This window comes from Alosa pseudoharengus, unplaced genomic scaffold (assembly GCF_046254945.1).
Source record: "Alosa pseudoharengus isolate Yale_2024_CS ecotype anadromous, Long Island Sound unplaced genomic scaffold, YU_APseudo_1.1 YU_APseudo_1.1_scf_1, whole genome shotgun sequence".
Taxonomy (NCBI): Eukaryota; Metazoa; Chordata; class Actinopteri; order Clupeiformes; family Clupeidae; genus Alosa; species Alosa pseudoharengus.
In genome coordinates, this window is record NW_027468564.1 from 47,035,147 (window position 1) to 47,052,138 (window position 16,992).

Genomic DNA, 16,992 nt, shown 5'->3' on the forward strand with positions numbered 1-16,992 from the left:
AGAGAGAGGGAGAGGGAGAGAGAGAGGAAGAGAGAGAGAAAGATAGCGACAGAGAGGGAGAGAGAGAGAGAGGGAGAACATTTACAATCACTGTTTTGCTTTTTCTGAGAGGAAAAAATGCAGTGAAAATGTGTTAAACTCACAACTGTGACTTACTGTGAAGAACACTGAAGCCAGCAGTAGAATTACTGAGAAGATGAGTCCTCTGCTGTTCAAGTGCACCTAATAGGCAGAGGGCCAACCAATCATTTTCAAATGGTTCAACACACTAACAAACCTTATGTTACTGTAGGCACACACACACACACACACACACACATACACACATATATCTATATATATCTATATATATATATATATATATATATATATATTAGGGCTGTCACTTTTGTGAAAAAATCGTGTTCGATTTTTGAGACATAAGTGTTCATTGAATCGATTGTAAAATCGATTTTTCATGTCTAAAGATGTTTCCATTTTCAACGCCAAATATAGGCCAATCCACAAACAACTAACAGGCATTAACGTAAAGAGGGCGCTTGTAGACGCAAGCCAGCAATATTTCTGATGATTTATTGGCGTGAAGTTTCGCGCACAATGACAAACAGGAGTGCAACATTCTCGAAAAACAATAAGCCAAGTGGACTGCCATTACATCAGTGACAAACATTACTGCAGTCTTCAACAACGTATCTGTGTCTGTGTTTACGATTAGAAATGTCAAACAAATTTCGCCTACATAGAACTCGATTGCACAGTTTGCATAGCCTACCGCTTTGTTCTTCTCCATAGTTTAATATACCAAAAATCCGAAGTAATTCCACATCGAACGCCTCAAGTTATTAGGGCCTATTACTCGTCTCTCTCATGTCGCACAGGTTGATCGCGTTGTCCTCCATTTTTTGGCAAAACACGAGCAGCACAGCAGCTGATTAAAACAGCTGTTTCCGGTGCGGAAACTTGGTGGGAATTTTCTTTTTAGCTTTCACAATGCTTACTGCACTTCGGAATTCTTTTTTTAATAGTGTACATATTTGGTTAAAATCGATTCCCTATTTTAGTTTTCGAAACTTGTGTTGTTTGGTCCAATCGATTGTGCAATCGATTTTCGAACGTAAAGTGACAGCCCTAATATATATATATAAATAAAACTTAATACAGGTACACAGACAATACATTAGATTAGAGTAAGTGATTTCCATGAGGCTAGCCCAGACACAGGAGAGGGCAACTCACGTAGGAGCCGTAATCTATGGCCAGCGTCTGCAGGGCCCAGGGCAGGCCCAAGCCCACCAGGATGTCAAACACGTTGGAGCCGATGGAGTTGGAGATGGCCATGTCCCCCATGCCTGCACAGCAACAACAGAGCACAGTCACACAATACTGAGGGCTACAGACAACTATAGAATGTAGTTGTACAGTTAACACAGTTAACAGCAAAGTATAAGTTAACAACACAGTTAACAAGTACTTATTATGAGTACAAAGAATAATCTGTAGAATGTACTGTAACAATAAACAAATCAGAATTTACTATTTAGTAGATTAAGTGGCATATTGTAGTGAACTGCCAGGCGGAGCGGTATATATATATATATATATATAGTGTGTGGTGACATGACATGGTCTATATAGTGCGTGGTGACATGACATGGTCTATATAGTGTGTGGTGACATGACATGGTCTATATAGTGCATGGTGACATGACATGGTCTATATAGTGTGTGGTGACATGACATGGTCTATATAGTGCGTGGTGACATGACATGGTCTATATAGTGTGCTGTGTCTGCCAACCTTGGCGCGCCACAATGAGGCTGGCCATGCAGTCCGGAACACTGGTGCCAGCTGCTAGGAACGTGATGCCCATGATGACATCGGGGATGCCCAGAGTGTACCCAATCACAGTCACCTACAGGGAAAGGGGCGCACGATGCCAACAAAACAAAAATGAAACGCTGAACGCCTCGTTCCTCAGATACCCATCTGCTGCTACCGCACAGTTCATACAGACAAAGGCTGAGAGTGCTGAGGAGAAACATCTGAGTAATCAGAACTACAAAAGTGGCTAAATAAAGTTCAAAAGATATTTTCATGCCTCTGAAAAAAAAGAGAAAGAGACAAAACGTGTTGGTCCATGACAGTTTGAGACTATAAAGATCCTGGTAGTCACAGATGTTGGTGTGCTGACTGCTGACCTGTGTGTTTATATTTATATCTGTGTGTGTGTGTGTGTGTGTGTGTGTGTGTGTGTGTGTATGTGTGTGTGTCCATAGAACAGCATGTGCTTTTGCATTTGTGCTTAAGTGTGTGTGTGTGTGTGTGTGTCCATAGAACAGCATGTGCTTTTGCATTTGTGCTTAAGTGTGTGTGTGTGTGTGTGTGTGTGTGTGTGTGTGTGTGTGTGTGTGTGTATGTCCATAGAACAGTATGTGCTTTTGCATTTGTGCTTAAGTGAGTGTGTGTGTGTGTGTGTGTCTATGTGTGTGCATGCTCTCACTAACACTCTACTCCGCTACATACCATCCACACCATGATGTAGGAGAAGCCTGCGATCCAGACGGTGGACATGACGAAGGTGACCATGAACCAGCGCTCCCAGCCAGGCTTGGCACAGTTGGGGACGGTGAAGAAGAGCACCAGGCTCAGAGGCCACATGCTCAGCCACTTCAGCTTGTTGAAGCAGCCCGCTGCACACAAGACAGAGGCAGAGACACCAGCAGTCATTACAAACACACACTCTACTTGGAGTGGACAGTCCGACCACAGAGACTTCACTCATCATCTGTTAAGATTCTAAATTCAGTATGTCAAATAAATTGTTGTGGAACAATTGCTGAGCTAGCCTAGAAATCTAGACGCGCCCCTAGCGGCAGCAAATTACATTTGCTGCCAGGGCTAGTCTAGCAACTCTCCGTTGGCTTGTGAGCTCCAGAAATCGAAACTAAATCAGGCCAATGAAATCGTGTATAGAGTCGTTAGGTGGGCTTAACATAATGATTGATGGCAGAGTTGCAACGGTTTGGCTTGAATTCCCTGCTACTTGAAAACAAATAAGATGGATGTTGCTGTTGGCGAACAGTGTGACACGAGTTAAGCTTTTATTAAGTTGGCAAACGTTTGAACTAGCCAACTAGCTCCGCTGGTGGGAAACACATGGGACTCATAGCGCTGCCGCTGTCCTATTGCGTGCAGAGAGAATTTGAAAGACAACTGATTATCCCGCCCCTCGGACTGAGAACTGTTTTGTTATTGTTTGGGGGACAGGCTGACTTTGGGGGCAGCCGTGGCCCACTGGTTAGCACTCTGGACTTGTAACCGGAGGGTTGCCGGTTCGAGCCCCGACCAGTGGGCTGCGGCTGAAATTCCCTTGAGCAAGGCACCTAACCCCTCACTGCTCCCCGAGCGCCGCCGTTGTAGCAGGCAGCTCACTGCGCCGGCATTAGTGTGTGCTTCACCTCACTGTGTGTTCACTGTGTGCTGTTTGCAGGCTTGGAATTTCACCATTCTGGGGGCAAGGCCACTTGGCCTTCAGTTGGGCATATTTGGTGGGGGGCACAAAGGCCACATGTCAGGGCACCAAGGCCAAAGTTAACTATACAGTAGTAGGCCTAGGCTATAAAAATGATCAAAGTTGTATTTAGCCTATTCACTGCAGTAGACCTGCATCACTGTATGAAACATTACAAAAACATGAAACATGACATATTACATAGAACTGTAAATCATCTGATCATCTAATATTTGCAGATATCTAGGCTATATATAACATTTATTTTATATTTGGCCTGTTATGAAATCATGTATTGAACAATTTAAGCACAGCTCAGCTTTAAGAAACTCAAATAGCCTAGATGCATGCTTAGCATTTTGTGATCATTAAGGCTACTTTCACAAACTCTTAGTCAGCTGTCCTATGATTTACCAATATAGGCGATATTTGTAACATTTATTTTGTATTTGGCCCGTTATGAAATCATGTGGAACAATTTAAACACACTGTAAAACTTAAAGCCCAAATTTGGAGACATCCATGCATGTCGAAATTTACTGCAAATTCAAAACTGGATTACTCTGGAACGGCTAACTGTACAGGGGACTGATTTACACTTTTGTGTTCGGTAAGGTCTGCTGTTTATTCTGATATATGGTTTGTCATGTGTTAAAAGAAGGGTTCGTGAAGTATTCCACCGAGATGAATGGGTAGGGAGATCATGGGACGCAAAACCTTCAGTAGAATGTATGATTAAATTGAATTATATTATTTACTTTTCTCGCGAAGCAATTATCGGCTAACATCGTTTAAAAGCTGAGAAAAAGCTCTTTCATGTGATACTTGTGATGTCTGTGTGATGAATAGGCTACTTCGCGAGTAGTTCAACTGAGAAGAATGGTTGAATTTGCACGCACTTTCTTTCTTGCGCTGTCACTTTCTCCACTGCGTAAAAGACTAAATTAATTTGCGCTGTGAATGCTAAGATTATTTTGACAGGCCACAGGCTAAATAAAAATCGCTATTAGTAGGACGCAAAGCAGAATATTGAAAGAATGGGGCACCAAGGCCACCATGGCCTGTAAACCTCTGATTGTCTCACGGCCAATGCAAGGGGCTACGACGGCCATGGCCGTCGTGGCCGCCGTGAAATTCCTACCCTGGCTGTTTGTGTTTCACTAATTCACGGATTGGGTTAAATGCAGAGACCAAATTTCCCTCACGGGATCAAAAAAAGTATATATACTTATACTTATACTTATACTTATACTGACTCCATGCTAATTGTTTCCAGTTCGCAGAGCCAGGGCTGTGTCAGAAGTCCAGATTATTTTACAGTGTTCTCAAAGACTAGAGAACTTGCAGGTTGTGAGGAGATATTTGTTTAGCATTGATTACCTTACCTTACCTGACTGCTATGCCATTACTATTTGTGTGTAGGCAGAGGCAGAAACAGTGTCCAGTGATTCCTTGATTGCAACAATGTTAGCTTGTTAGCAATGTTAGCATGTCAGGCCCTGGCCAAGGCACTACTGTGTCTCTATGGCCTCTTTGCATGTGATCTGGACATCAATCACGCACATCCGGCAAACTGCTGAACTGTTAGCAAAGTCATTCATTACTTTTATCGCTGTCAAACACAGACACGCACACGCACACGCACACGCACACGCACACGCACACGCACACGCACGCACACACAGAGCGAGACAGAGACCAAGAGATGGAGTGAGTGAAAGGCCAGATCACATTCTTCAGACCAGTGCTCCTCCTCTCTCTGGGCCTCTCTGGGCCTCTCTGGGCCTCTCTGGGCCTCTCTGGGCACATGAGACAAACGGCTGGACTTCAGAGCAGACGTCCGCTCCTGCCCTCTCACCTGGCACGTGGAACGGCACTAGCGGCCCTCCCTCTCCGTCGTCTCCGTCCTCCTCGTCGTTCTCGTTGTTCTCGTTGTCCTCGTTCTCGTTCTCCGCCTCGTCCCCTCGATCTCTCCGCCCCGCCTTCGCCCCCGCGCCCCCGAAGCTGTCGTCCTTGTGTGTGGCGTAGCGGCCGTTCAGTCCCCGGTCGATCACGCTCAGGCCGTTCTCCAGGCTCCGCCGGTCGTAGGCGCGTGCCGCCATGTCCACCTCGCTGCAGCTGAACGACCTGCTGTTGGACAGACGCTGTCTCTGCGGAGGGGATGAAACAAAACACTCAATCAATCAGGTCACTGTGTCAGTGATCCAATCAGTCAGCCAATCAATCAATTGATCAATCACCCAATCAATTGCTCAGTCAACTATTCAATTAACTGACCAATCAATCCATTAGTCACTTCATCTTATAAACAATAAATGCATTTAACTTGCAACCACAGATGTAAAATAAAAAAACGGTTTACTCAAAGCTAACCTTCCATTTTTGAGTTCAGCAACACTGGCAAAAAAACCCCTCTATTTCTCTCTCCCTTTCTCTCTCTATCCCCCATCTCTCTCTCCATCCCCCTCTCTCACTCCCTCTCTCTATCTCGCTCCCTCCCTCTCTCTCTCCACCCCCTCTCTCTCCATCCCCCTCTCTCTCTCTATTCCCCTCTCTCTCTCTCCCCCTCCATCCCCCTCTCCCTCCCTCCCTCTCTCTCCCTCCGTCCCCCCTCTCTCTCCAGCCCCCCTCTCTCTCTCTATCCCCCTCACCCTCTCTCCCCCTTCATCCCCCTCTCTATCTCTCCCTCCCTCTCTCTCCCTCCGTCCCCTCTCTCTCCCTCCGTCCCCCCTCTCTCTATCTCTCCGTCCCTCTCTCTCACTCTCTCTCTCCCTCCCTCTCTCTCTCACCTCGGTGATGAGCAGGCGTGAGGCCATGGTGAGGCGTGTGCGCGGTGAGAAGTGGTTGGTGATCATCACCCTCATGCTGGCCTCGGAGAAGGAGAGCTGGTGGGGGTACGCGGACAGCAGCTCGTCCACCATCAGCACCGAGGGCTGCGACTGGAAGTTAGCTGGAGGAAAAGAGAGAGAGAGGGAGGGAGAGAGAGAGAGGAGAAAGAGAGAGAGGAGAAAGGGAAGAGAGACTTGGGAGAAAGAGAGGGAAAGAGAGGAGAGAGAGAGAGAAAGGGAAAGGGAAGAGAGAGAGAACGAGAGAGGGAAAGGGAAGAGAGAAGAGAGACAGGAGAGAAAGAGTGGAAAGAGAGAGAGAAAGAGAAAGACAGGAGAGAAAGAGGGGAAAGAGAGGAGAGAGAGAGAGAAAGGGAAAGGGAAGAGAGAGAGAACGAGAGAGGGAAAGGGAAGAGAGACAGAGAGACAGAGAGAAGTGTGAAAGAGAGAGAGAGAAAGAGAAAGACAGGAGAGAAAGAGTGGAAAGAGAGAGAGGGTAGAAAGAGGGGAAAGAGAGAAGAGAAAAGGAATAAAGGCGGAGAGAATAGACAGTGAATAGTAAGCTGGTGTACAGCTTTGCCTAAATTGTTTAGTGCATATTTGCTAGAAGCCTGATATTTTGGTTCAGATAATCACAGTAAGCGAAGCACAGAGAATGACAGAGAATAGAAGGGTAGAGGAAAGGGAAAAAGAAAAGACTGAATGAATGAGGGAAGGAACAACAGAATGGAAAAATTAACAAAACAAAAAAGAAAAGATAGGTATACAGGGCACACAAGGCCAAATAGAGAGCGTGTCTGTACCAAGACTGTCAACTCTTACTCGACCCACTAGGGGAATTATTCGTAGCAATCTTATTACGATAAAAACTTCTTCGGTGAAGCAAATTCCTCCAAAAACGCAACTTACACTTGCTTTACTTAATATTCGATCACTGTCAAGTAAAACTGCCTTGGTTAATGAAATTATTACTGACAATCATATAGATGTTATGTGTCTTACTGAAACCTGGCTTAAACCAGATGAATACCTTCCATTAAATGAGTCTACACCTCCCTCCCATTTGAATTATCATGTACCACGCCACACTGGCAGGGGAGGTGGAGTAGCTACAATCTATCTATCTAGTCTTCTCACATCTCCCAAGCTCACACACAAGTTTAAATCTTTTGAAGTTCTAGTCCTCAATTTTTTACCGCCAGACTGGAAAACTGATCAGCCTGTAACTGTGGTCACATTGTACAGACCCCCTGGCCCCTACACTGATTTCTTAGAGGAATTTTCTGATTTCCTTTCTACTTTAACTATCCAAACAGAAAAAATACTTATATTGGGTGATTTTAATATTCATATGGATAATGTGCACGATTGTCTCACAATTGCATTTCAATCCCTAATTGACCATGTCGGGTTCTGCCAAAATGTTAATTCGCCCACGCACCGACATAACCATACTATTGATCTAGTCTTATCATACGGCATAAACATAGAGCAGTTAACAATCTTGCCACAACACCCGACCTTAACTGACCACCATCTAATTACTTTTACAATGACATTACAACATGCAGTACCCAATTTAGCTGAATACTACAGCCGCGGCTTATCTGAAAAAACTAATGCAGACTTTCTAGAAAAATTTTCGCTTACGCTTGCCCCATTCCGGACTCATGTGGTAGGCCTATCAGAAGGCCCATTCCTTAATCCAGCCGAGGTCGACTTGTTAACTGATAATGTGATGAACGCTCAACCCTTGATTCAGTAGCACCACTCAAAAAGAGAATGAGAAAACAAGTAAGGCGTGCTCCATGGTATACCACACAGACAAAAACACTCAAACGAACAGCGCGTAAACTTGAACAAAAATGGCGTACCACTAAATTGGAAGTTTTTCGCCAAGCATGGAAAGATAGCCTTATCACCTACAAAAAAGCACTCAACGAAGCCAAGTCAACTTACTACTCCTCGCTGATCGAAGAAAACAAAAACAATACAAAATTTCTCTTTACCACAATCTCCCGCCTGACGAAGAACCACACCGAAGTAACCGAATCTATCCCTATTTGCCTAAACAGTAATGACTTCATGAACTTTTTCAATGACAAAATTGAAACAATTAGAGATAAGATTAATATCCAGTCAGTCTCACCAAATATTTATACTCAATTGCTGAACGGTAGCGAAAACATAATTGAATCACAGATGAGATGAACAACGTTGAATTCATTTACACCTATTGACATATTAGACCTCACTTCCACAATCTCTTCATCAAAATCTACAACTAGTCTACTAGATCCTATTCCTACTCATCTTCTGAAGACTGCTCTTCCTTTGTTGGATAATGCTTTACTCCAGATTATAAATAACTCACTGCTATCAGGCCATGTACCACAGTCGTTTAAGTTATCTGTCATTAAGCCATCCCTCAAAAAGCCTACCCTTGACCCTAACAACCTGGCCAACTATAGGCCTATATCTAATCTCCCTTTTTTGTCAAAAATACTAGAAAAAATAGTGTCGAAACAAATTGGTACCTTCTTGCATATGAATAAAATCCAAGAATTATATCAGTCTGGTTTCAGAGCTCACCACAGTACTGAATCAGCCTTAGTTAAAGTTTTTAATGACCTCCTCATCGCTGCCGATAATGGACATATATCAATATTGGTCCTCCTGGACCTCAGTGCTGCCTTTGACACCATAGACCACAACATACTACTCCACAGGCTTGAACATTCGATAGGCATTAAAGACTCAGCACTCGCTTGGTTTAGATCATACCTTTCCAACCGCAGACAATTTGTACAGGTTCACAATGAACCATCTACCCAGACTATGGTAAAATATGGGGTGCCTCAAGGCTCAGTACTAGGGCCCCTGTTATTTTCTCTCCATATGCTTTCTCTAGGCTCAGAAATTAGGAAACATGGCATTAAATTTCATTCTTATGCAGACGATACACAACTATACCTTTCCATAAAACCTGACGAATTGACTCCGTTAGCCAAACTTGACACATGTATACGAGACATAAAGACATGGATGACAAACAATTTCCTGCTTTTGAACTCCGATAAAACAGAAGTCATGGTTTTAGGTCCTAAAAAGATGAGGGATATCCTATCCTCATCACAGGCTACATTTACTGATCTCCGACTATCCTCATCCACATGTGTTAAAAATCTAGGAGTTACAATTGACCAAGACCTATCACTAAGTAATCACATAAAACAGATTACCAAAGTTTCATTCTATCATTTAAGGAACATTTCAAAGATAAGGAAGTCTTTATCCCTACCAGACGCTGAGAAATTAATCCATGCTTTTGTCACCTCAAGGATTGATTATTGCAATGCTCTATACGCTGGCTGCAATAACACCTGTCTAAAGAGCTTACAGCTTATACAAAATGCAGCTGCTCGCACACTCACTAGAACTAAAAAATATGAACATATTTCCCCTATCCTGGCATCTCTACACTGGCTGCCTGTTAGAAGTCGCATTGACTTCAAAATATTACTTCTAACATACAAAGCCATTAATGGCCAGGCACCAGAATATATTAAAGATCTCCTAGTTCCATATAACCCACCCAGACCGCTACGATCACAGAATACTGGCCTTCTTGTAATTCCAAGAATCTCAAAAACTACAGTAGGAGGCAGAGCTTTCAGCTATCGCGCACCCCTCCTCTGGAATAATCTTCCTACCTCAATTCGACTAGCAGACACCCTCCCTATTTTTAAGTCTAGACTTAAAACATACCTCTTTACTGCCTCCCATAGTTAGGTATGGTGCGTGGAAATTCACCCACCTCAGGGTTTTTTGGAATGGACCACCCTGCTGAGTCCTCGTGTGACTGGCACCCCAGTCGCACGTGCGATGGTGGTCACTGACCATACCTGCGCTGGTGTCGACTACCCCTCACCATGCCTTAGTTATGCTGCTATAGCATAGTGCTGTCATGGACTTTTCATGTGTCATGCCGTACAACCCCCCCCCTCTCCTCTCCCCCCTTCTCTCTCTCTCTCTCTCAACTCTCCCTCTCTTGCCTATTCCCACCATGGTATACTGTAACAATATATAGTACTACTGATTACTTATTGACATTAACCATTTTGATTTTCAGTAATACTAACCCACTCTACATCTCTCTTTCTTCCCCCTTACTGTACCTCACTTGTGAGGTATATCATCACCAGTCATCAACCATCCGTGTGTTGGCCCTCCTCTCACCCATCTCACCTGAAGTCCCATCCTCGACTGCCCTATTACTGCCCCCTATCTGGACTCCTGGCCCGTACAGCCTAGCGACCCACCACCAGCCTATGACAACTCTGCCCGGATTACTGGCCCATCCACCAACCCACCACATGCCCCTCGAAAACTCCCTTCCCCTGGACAATCCCAACGCTGGACTATTGAACTTTCTGTCACTAAATCAGGAATAACGAATTACCATAACGGATACGTAATCATCCCACCTCTTGTAACTTTCAGCTCAAGTGCTTAACACCATGTCTTATTCTCTACACCCGACTATAATATGCATTTGTCATGCATACAGACCTTACTGTCATGTACTGACCCTAGGCAGATGGGTCAGGCCCTTGAGTCGTGGATCTGCTCGAGGTTTCTTCCTATATATATCTCCAATTCTAGGGAGTTTTTCCTCGCCCCTGTTACCCATGGGCCTCTCTCTTGCTTTCCTTTTCTTCCTTTCTTTCCTTCTTTCTCTGATTGCCTACATTCTGTAAAGTGCCATGATACATGTGTTATGTTTTGGCGCTCTATAAGCACAATAAATTGAAATTGAAAAGATACAAATGAGGGAAATAAAATGGAGGGATTAGAAAGGTAAAGACTAAATGAGAGAGTGAGAGAAGACTAGCAGGGGAGGGGGGGGCTACACCAGGCGCGTACCTGAAGCGTTCCGTTTGCGTTGCGTCTGCTGCAACCCCTATGATCAATTGATCTGGCTACACCAGACGTGATAATGGGGCGTACGTTCGGAAAAAATAGACCAGTCTTCTTAAATAGTTTTTACGCATCGTGATCGGAACGTTTTAGTAATGCGCCCCGTTGGGGCCCCCCCCCCCCCCTGTAACAGACAAGACAGAGATGAGCCTAATGAAACACAACAGGGCAACAGGACTAGAGAGAGAGAGACAGAGTGAAAGGCCAAGTCCAGTGTTGCTGGACTGAGAGCCACAGTAACCTGTGGGATGCCTGATAACTGGGAACCACCGCGGCTGGACTTCTGCGGTCACTCCCGCGGTACCTTTCTTTAGCAGGACCGCCGTGGCGTCGCAGCTGAGGTCCTCCATGTCGGTGCTGCCCGTCAGCCCGTTGGACAGGGTCCCCGAACTCTTCTTCCTCCGCTCAAGGTAGCGCTGAGCACGCGAGTTAAACCTGAACACACACACACACACACACACACACACACACACACACACACACACAGACAGACACAGACAGACAGACAGACAGACAGACAGAGACAGACACACAGAGACAGACAGACAGACAGACAGACAGACAGACAGACAGACAGACAGACACACACACACACACACACACACACACAATGTCCTTTGATATTTCTACCAAACACCCAAGAACACATCAGAGCGAATTCACCCCTCCCCTCCCCTCCCTAAACTCCCGTTTTGGCACCGGCAGCGTTTTAAAAAGTATCGATTTAGCACCGGTATCGGATAAAACCCAAACGATACCCAATGGTCCCAACCCTAGTGTTGACCGTGGCTGGTGAGTGAGGCTTACTTCATGATGAGGATGTAGAAGAAGTACAGCACAACCAGGACCAGCGATTCCCACCTGGACAAATAAAACAAATGGAAGCTCTATAGTAACCGCACGTATCCTATGTCTTAGATTAGAAACATTTGAAAAGGTATAGTGGTGAAGAAAAAGAGAGAGACCCACCATGACACCTTCTCGTCGTAAATGAACTTCAAAGAGAAGAAGAAATATCATGTCACCACATCTAGTGATACAGTTCAACATATCTACACCATCAACAACATATCTATACATCAGACTACTTATGTACCAAGTCCAATGGAAAAAAAATATTTTCACCATTAGGGGGCCCCCTTTCACTGATGTTTATTGTACAGTAACCCCCCGGGGGTGGGGGGGTATACAGTACTCCACTGTATTGCAACTAATCAAAGGGTGTAAAAGCAAAGGAGGGAAAACTAGTGGAAAGTGAAACATATTACATAATTTTCACCGGTAACAAATGGCATCATCTTTGCATGTACAGATGACAGAGCTGACCCTGAAAGAACACACACCTGATCACCACAGACTGGTTTAGTTGTGTGACCCACTAGGGTAGGGTCTGTGTGTGTGTGTGTGTGTGTGTGTGTGTGTGTGTGTGTGTGTGTGTGTGTGTGTGTGTGTGTGTGTGTGTGTGTGTGTGTGGTGTCACTTACCACTATTAGAGCGATCACTGAGATGGTGTAGCAGGCGGAGTCTCTCAGGAGGGCCCAGTGAGTGAGCTTTACTGCCTATGAGGAGGTCAACCATGTTGAGCTTGTTTAATACGGCCACACATACGGAAGTACAGGTCAACCATGTTGAGCTTGTTTAATACGGCCACACATACAGAAGTACAGGTCAACCATGTTGAGCTTGTTTAATACGGCCACACATACGGATACAACATTATCAAGCTTTCTCCTCAGAAGCACACATCTTACTAGTTAATTACAACTGAAGTCAAATGTCTACAAAGTCTAACATTCATTCGTACTGTTTTTTTTTCTCCAGATCCTTCTTGGAAAACACAACCATTCTTGGTAAAAGATTATTATGGTTTTGCATGCAAGCATCTCTCTGTTACGTAATATGTTATCTGTGATGACATCTCAGTTATATTGTCAATGTCTTGTTTATGTTTGTTTGAAGCTAATTCTGCCTCTGCCTCTGCAACCCCCCCCTCCCCCCCGTCGGTCATGTGTGTATTGAAGTAACTGTACCCTCCCGGCGAAGATGCCACACACGCCGATGATGCAGAGGATGTTGAACACGGCCGAGCCCACGATGGTGCCCACACCCACGTCTCCATGCGTGATGAAGACTCCTGCGGGGGCAAGGGGGGGGGGTCGATGAGTGAGCCAGGACAAATGAGGATACACAAACATATACACACAGAGAGGGGGAGAGAGAGAGAGAGAGAGAGAGAGAGAGAGAGAGAGAGAGAGGGACAGACATAGAGAGAGAAATAGAGAGTGAGAGAGAGACAGGGAGAGAGAGAGAGGATACACAAGCAGAGAGAGTTTTGCATACCTGTTATTTAGCAGAACCCACACACACACAAACACACACACACACACACACACACACACACACGCACACACACAAAACACTCTAAACCTAGTGCACTTTTTTTTAGTACCATTACACAGAATGGTACTAAACCAATCATCTCAACCTCAATCAAATTCATTATGTGAGACAGCAAAGTGAATGTGCTCAATTATAAACCAGACATGGTGATCAGGAGAAAGACATGGGGGTAGAGGAGGAGGAGGAGAGGAGGAGGAGAGACATGGGGGGAGAGGAGGAGGAGAGGAGATGAGGAGGAGGAGAGGAGGAGGAGGAGAGACATGGGGGGAGAGGAGGAGGAGAGGAGGAGAGACATGGGGGAGAGGAGGAGGAGAGGAGGAGGAGAGACATGGGTGGAGAGGAGAAGAGGAGGAGAGACATGGGGGGAGAGGAGGAGGAAGAGAGGAGGAGGAGAGACATGGGGGGAGAGGAGGAGGTGGAGAGGATGAGATGGACAGAGGCAGAGAAAAAAGACAGAGAGAAAGAAAAATGATGGACAGAGGTAATAAGGAAAGATGAGGGATATAAACAGACCAATAACGGAGGTGAAGAGCTCTGGAGCAGAACTGCCCGCTGCCATGAATGTGGCTCCAGCAACGTCCTCACTCAGTTGGAGCCGCTGACAGAGAGAGAGAGAGAGAGAATGAGAAAGAGAGAGAGAGAATGAGAGAGAGAGAGAGAAAGAAAGAGAGTCAGAGAGGGACAGACAGACAGACAGTTAGATACAAAGATAGATAGATAGATAGCAGACAAGAAATCAATAAATGCCACTATTAAATACACTAAGGGCCAGATGTAACGCTTTTGCGCCCACTTCAGGTGTATTTGTTTCGCAACATGCGTAGAAAATCATTGCAAGGTATGTACAAACAGGTCGCAATGATGTTAAAGTGCAAACTGCCTGTCGCGGGAGCTGAAAATGGCACATTGCGTTTTTCGTGTCATGCATATGCATTCATGGGAGGATCCAGGGGAAAGTGGGAGTTTAGCGTAAAGAGATGGGAGGGGAAGCGTAAAGAGCGCCTAATTATGTATTCCGCCGTATGTACAAAGACTGCTCGTGAAAACGCACATCTATTCTGCGCCTAAATACTTCCGCCTTGTAAAAGCAGGTTATAATCCAAATTGCAGTTCAATGCATCGATAAGAGAACCTTTCAAAGACAACAGAATCGCTATTTAGAGCACCAGTTTTGTAAATATTTGTGCTATCAAAACAACCTTAACTTTCGTTGGCCTTTCGAATGTCTTACTTTCACTTTCCCGTCATTCACTTAAACTTTCCTACTTGCTAGATTTGACCAATTTTCCATAGCCTACGTTCACAAGTAGTTTGAGTAGAACTACTGATCTTTACTATCTCCCTGCTTGTTGACATCTTATCATGTATGGTGTTATTATTTCATGATCACTAAACGTTTGATTCTTTTTAATGTTGTCATCAGTTAACTTCATTCAACTGCGCTTGTATGTAGGCTCTGCCGTTCAGTTGTGGACGTTCGTAAATTGCGATAATGGGCGGAGAAAGGCAGATAAAGGTGCAGTTTACACTATGGATTGAAAGTTTGATAAATACGACGGAAAGTTGGGTCTGACAGCGTTCGCAATCTGCGGTTTGTCCATGGCGCCGATTATGCTACGTTCGCAAATGTACGTACATCTGGCCCTCAGTGTCAGAAATAAGCCGTATTAACACATATTACATTATATGCCATTAGGGGTGTAACGGTACACAGAAGTCACGGTTCGGTTCATACCTCGGTTCGGACATCACGGTTCGGTACGAGTTCGGTACAATGGAGGGAAAAGCAAAACAAAAATGCAGAAAGCATTTTTTTTTGTACATGTCTCAGGCTGTACCACCTAGTGTCATACAGTCTCTTCCCTGAGCTATCTGCAACAGCCTGAAGTGTGTAAGATGTAGGCTAAACAGTACAATAAGTGCCCAGACTCAATCTGTAACTTGTAAACAAAATAAGACAATCAGCTATAAAACTGAAAATAGGCCTACAGCATCTCTTATTTCTAAAAGTGCAAATTACATAGAAAATGATTTTTAAAAATCCACTTAAGCAAGACCTTCAACATCTGTGTTTAGTTGTATATGGAAGGGTCTACAATTTGCCTCAATATTTTTCATTGTGTGTAAAGTAATAATCTAGCCTACTAACTGTGAAAATATCACACTATTTTGCCTTTTTTTAAAAAACGAAATTGCTCCTTTCATTTCATAAACAGACTACAACTAGAAGTCACGTGACTTTGCCCTTTGACGTTAACTCACCGTAGCATGGTTTGTTTATTAGCCTGGTTAGCGTTGTCACTTTATTTTACTGTCTATGCACTTAACACTACCAGAACCTCATGTGAGAAGTTACAAGTTACCCCAACATAAAGGTAATTACCACGCGATTTACATAGCTTTCTGTCATTACGAAATCATTTAATTTAAGCCATAGGTTTTGGCCCTATTTGTATGTGTATCCAAAGGCTGCTGAAGCGCACGGGAAGTTTCTTTCCCCTCGTTTCAGTGATTGGTAGCCTACATCATCTGGGTGATGGCTTCGAATATGTGTAGCATTTTTTCCACTCACATACCCAATGCTGAACAACGCCGACACACAATTTCATCTTATCCACCACTCTTCCGCCTGTACTAACGTTACTGTAACTGAAGTTCTCAAACTTGCAATCTTAAAGAGACCAGCGGATCCTCTAACTCTTGTAGGTCTAATCCTAGTGCTGCTAATGACTGACGGACTCGACCGACGACCCGACAAAAAAAAACATAGGCGCCAATCAGAGCTTCAGAGCTAAGGCGAGGCTACAGATTAGCGTTAGGTGTCGCTAAAGAACTCCCGTAACTCTCGCTACTTAACAGTAATTGCGCATGACATTAATTAATCCGCACACTAGTTTTATGTATTTTTATACCGTGTATTCTCCGTGTAAATTCATGCACCGAACCGTGACGCCCGTACCGTTTCGGTTCAATACGAATACATGAACCGTTACACCCCTATATGCCATAATATAGATTGTTAATTGTATCTAGGGGACCTGATCACTAGGGGTATGTGATGCTGAGTGGAGGAGAGACTCACCTCTGAAATCTTCTCAAGTGACGGAACAAAGTAGTCATCACAGACCAGAGCCAGGGCACAGAACATGTACATGGCCTGCAGTGCACACAAGCACAATCACTTATTATTATTATTATTATTATTATTATTATTATTATTATTATTATTATTATTATTATCATTATGTATTATGTATTATGTATTATGTACATCC

General features: G+C 44.3%; 1 protein-coding gene across 1 annotated transcript in view; it reads right to left on the reverse strand.

The window, feature by feature from the left end:
* The window catches only part of LOC143130747 (sodium/potassium/calcium exchanger 3-like), a 40,454-nt gene that overhangs the window by 2,190 nt on the left and 21,272 nt on the right, over window positions 1-16,992 (reverse strand). Inside the window, exons 4-16 of the mRNA XM_076290007.1 lie at window positions 16,800-16,874; window positions 14,231-14,315; window positions 13,348-13,451; window positions 12,802-12,876; window positions 12,287-12,312; window positions 12,125-12,178; window positions 11,622-11,752; window positions 6,302-6,462; window positions 5,371-5,662; window positions 2,525-2,691; window positions 1,799-1,913; window positions 1,237-1,349; window positions 157-222 (exon numbers count right to left, since the gene is read on the reverse strand). Coding sequence (XP_076146122.1) covers window positions 157-222; window positions 1,237-1,349; window positions 1,799-1,913; window positions 2,525-2,691; window positions 5,371-5,662; window positions 6,302-6,462; window positions 11,622-11,752; window positions 12,125-12,178; window positions 12,287-12,312; window positions 12,802-12,876; window positions 13,348-13,451; window positions 14,231-14,315; window positions 16,800-16,874 — 1,464 coding nt within the window. The remainder of the gene's footprint in view (window positions 1-156; window positions 223-1,236; window positions 1,350-1,798; window positions 1,914-2,524; window positions 2,692-5,370; window positions 5,663-6,301; window positions 6,463-11,621; window positions 11,753-12,124; window positions 12,179-12,286; window positions 12,313-12,801; window positions 12,877-13,347; window positions 13,452-14,230; window positions 14,316-16,799; window positions 16,875-16,992) is intronic.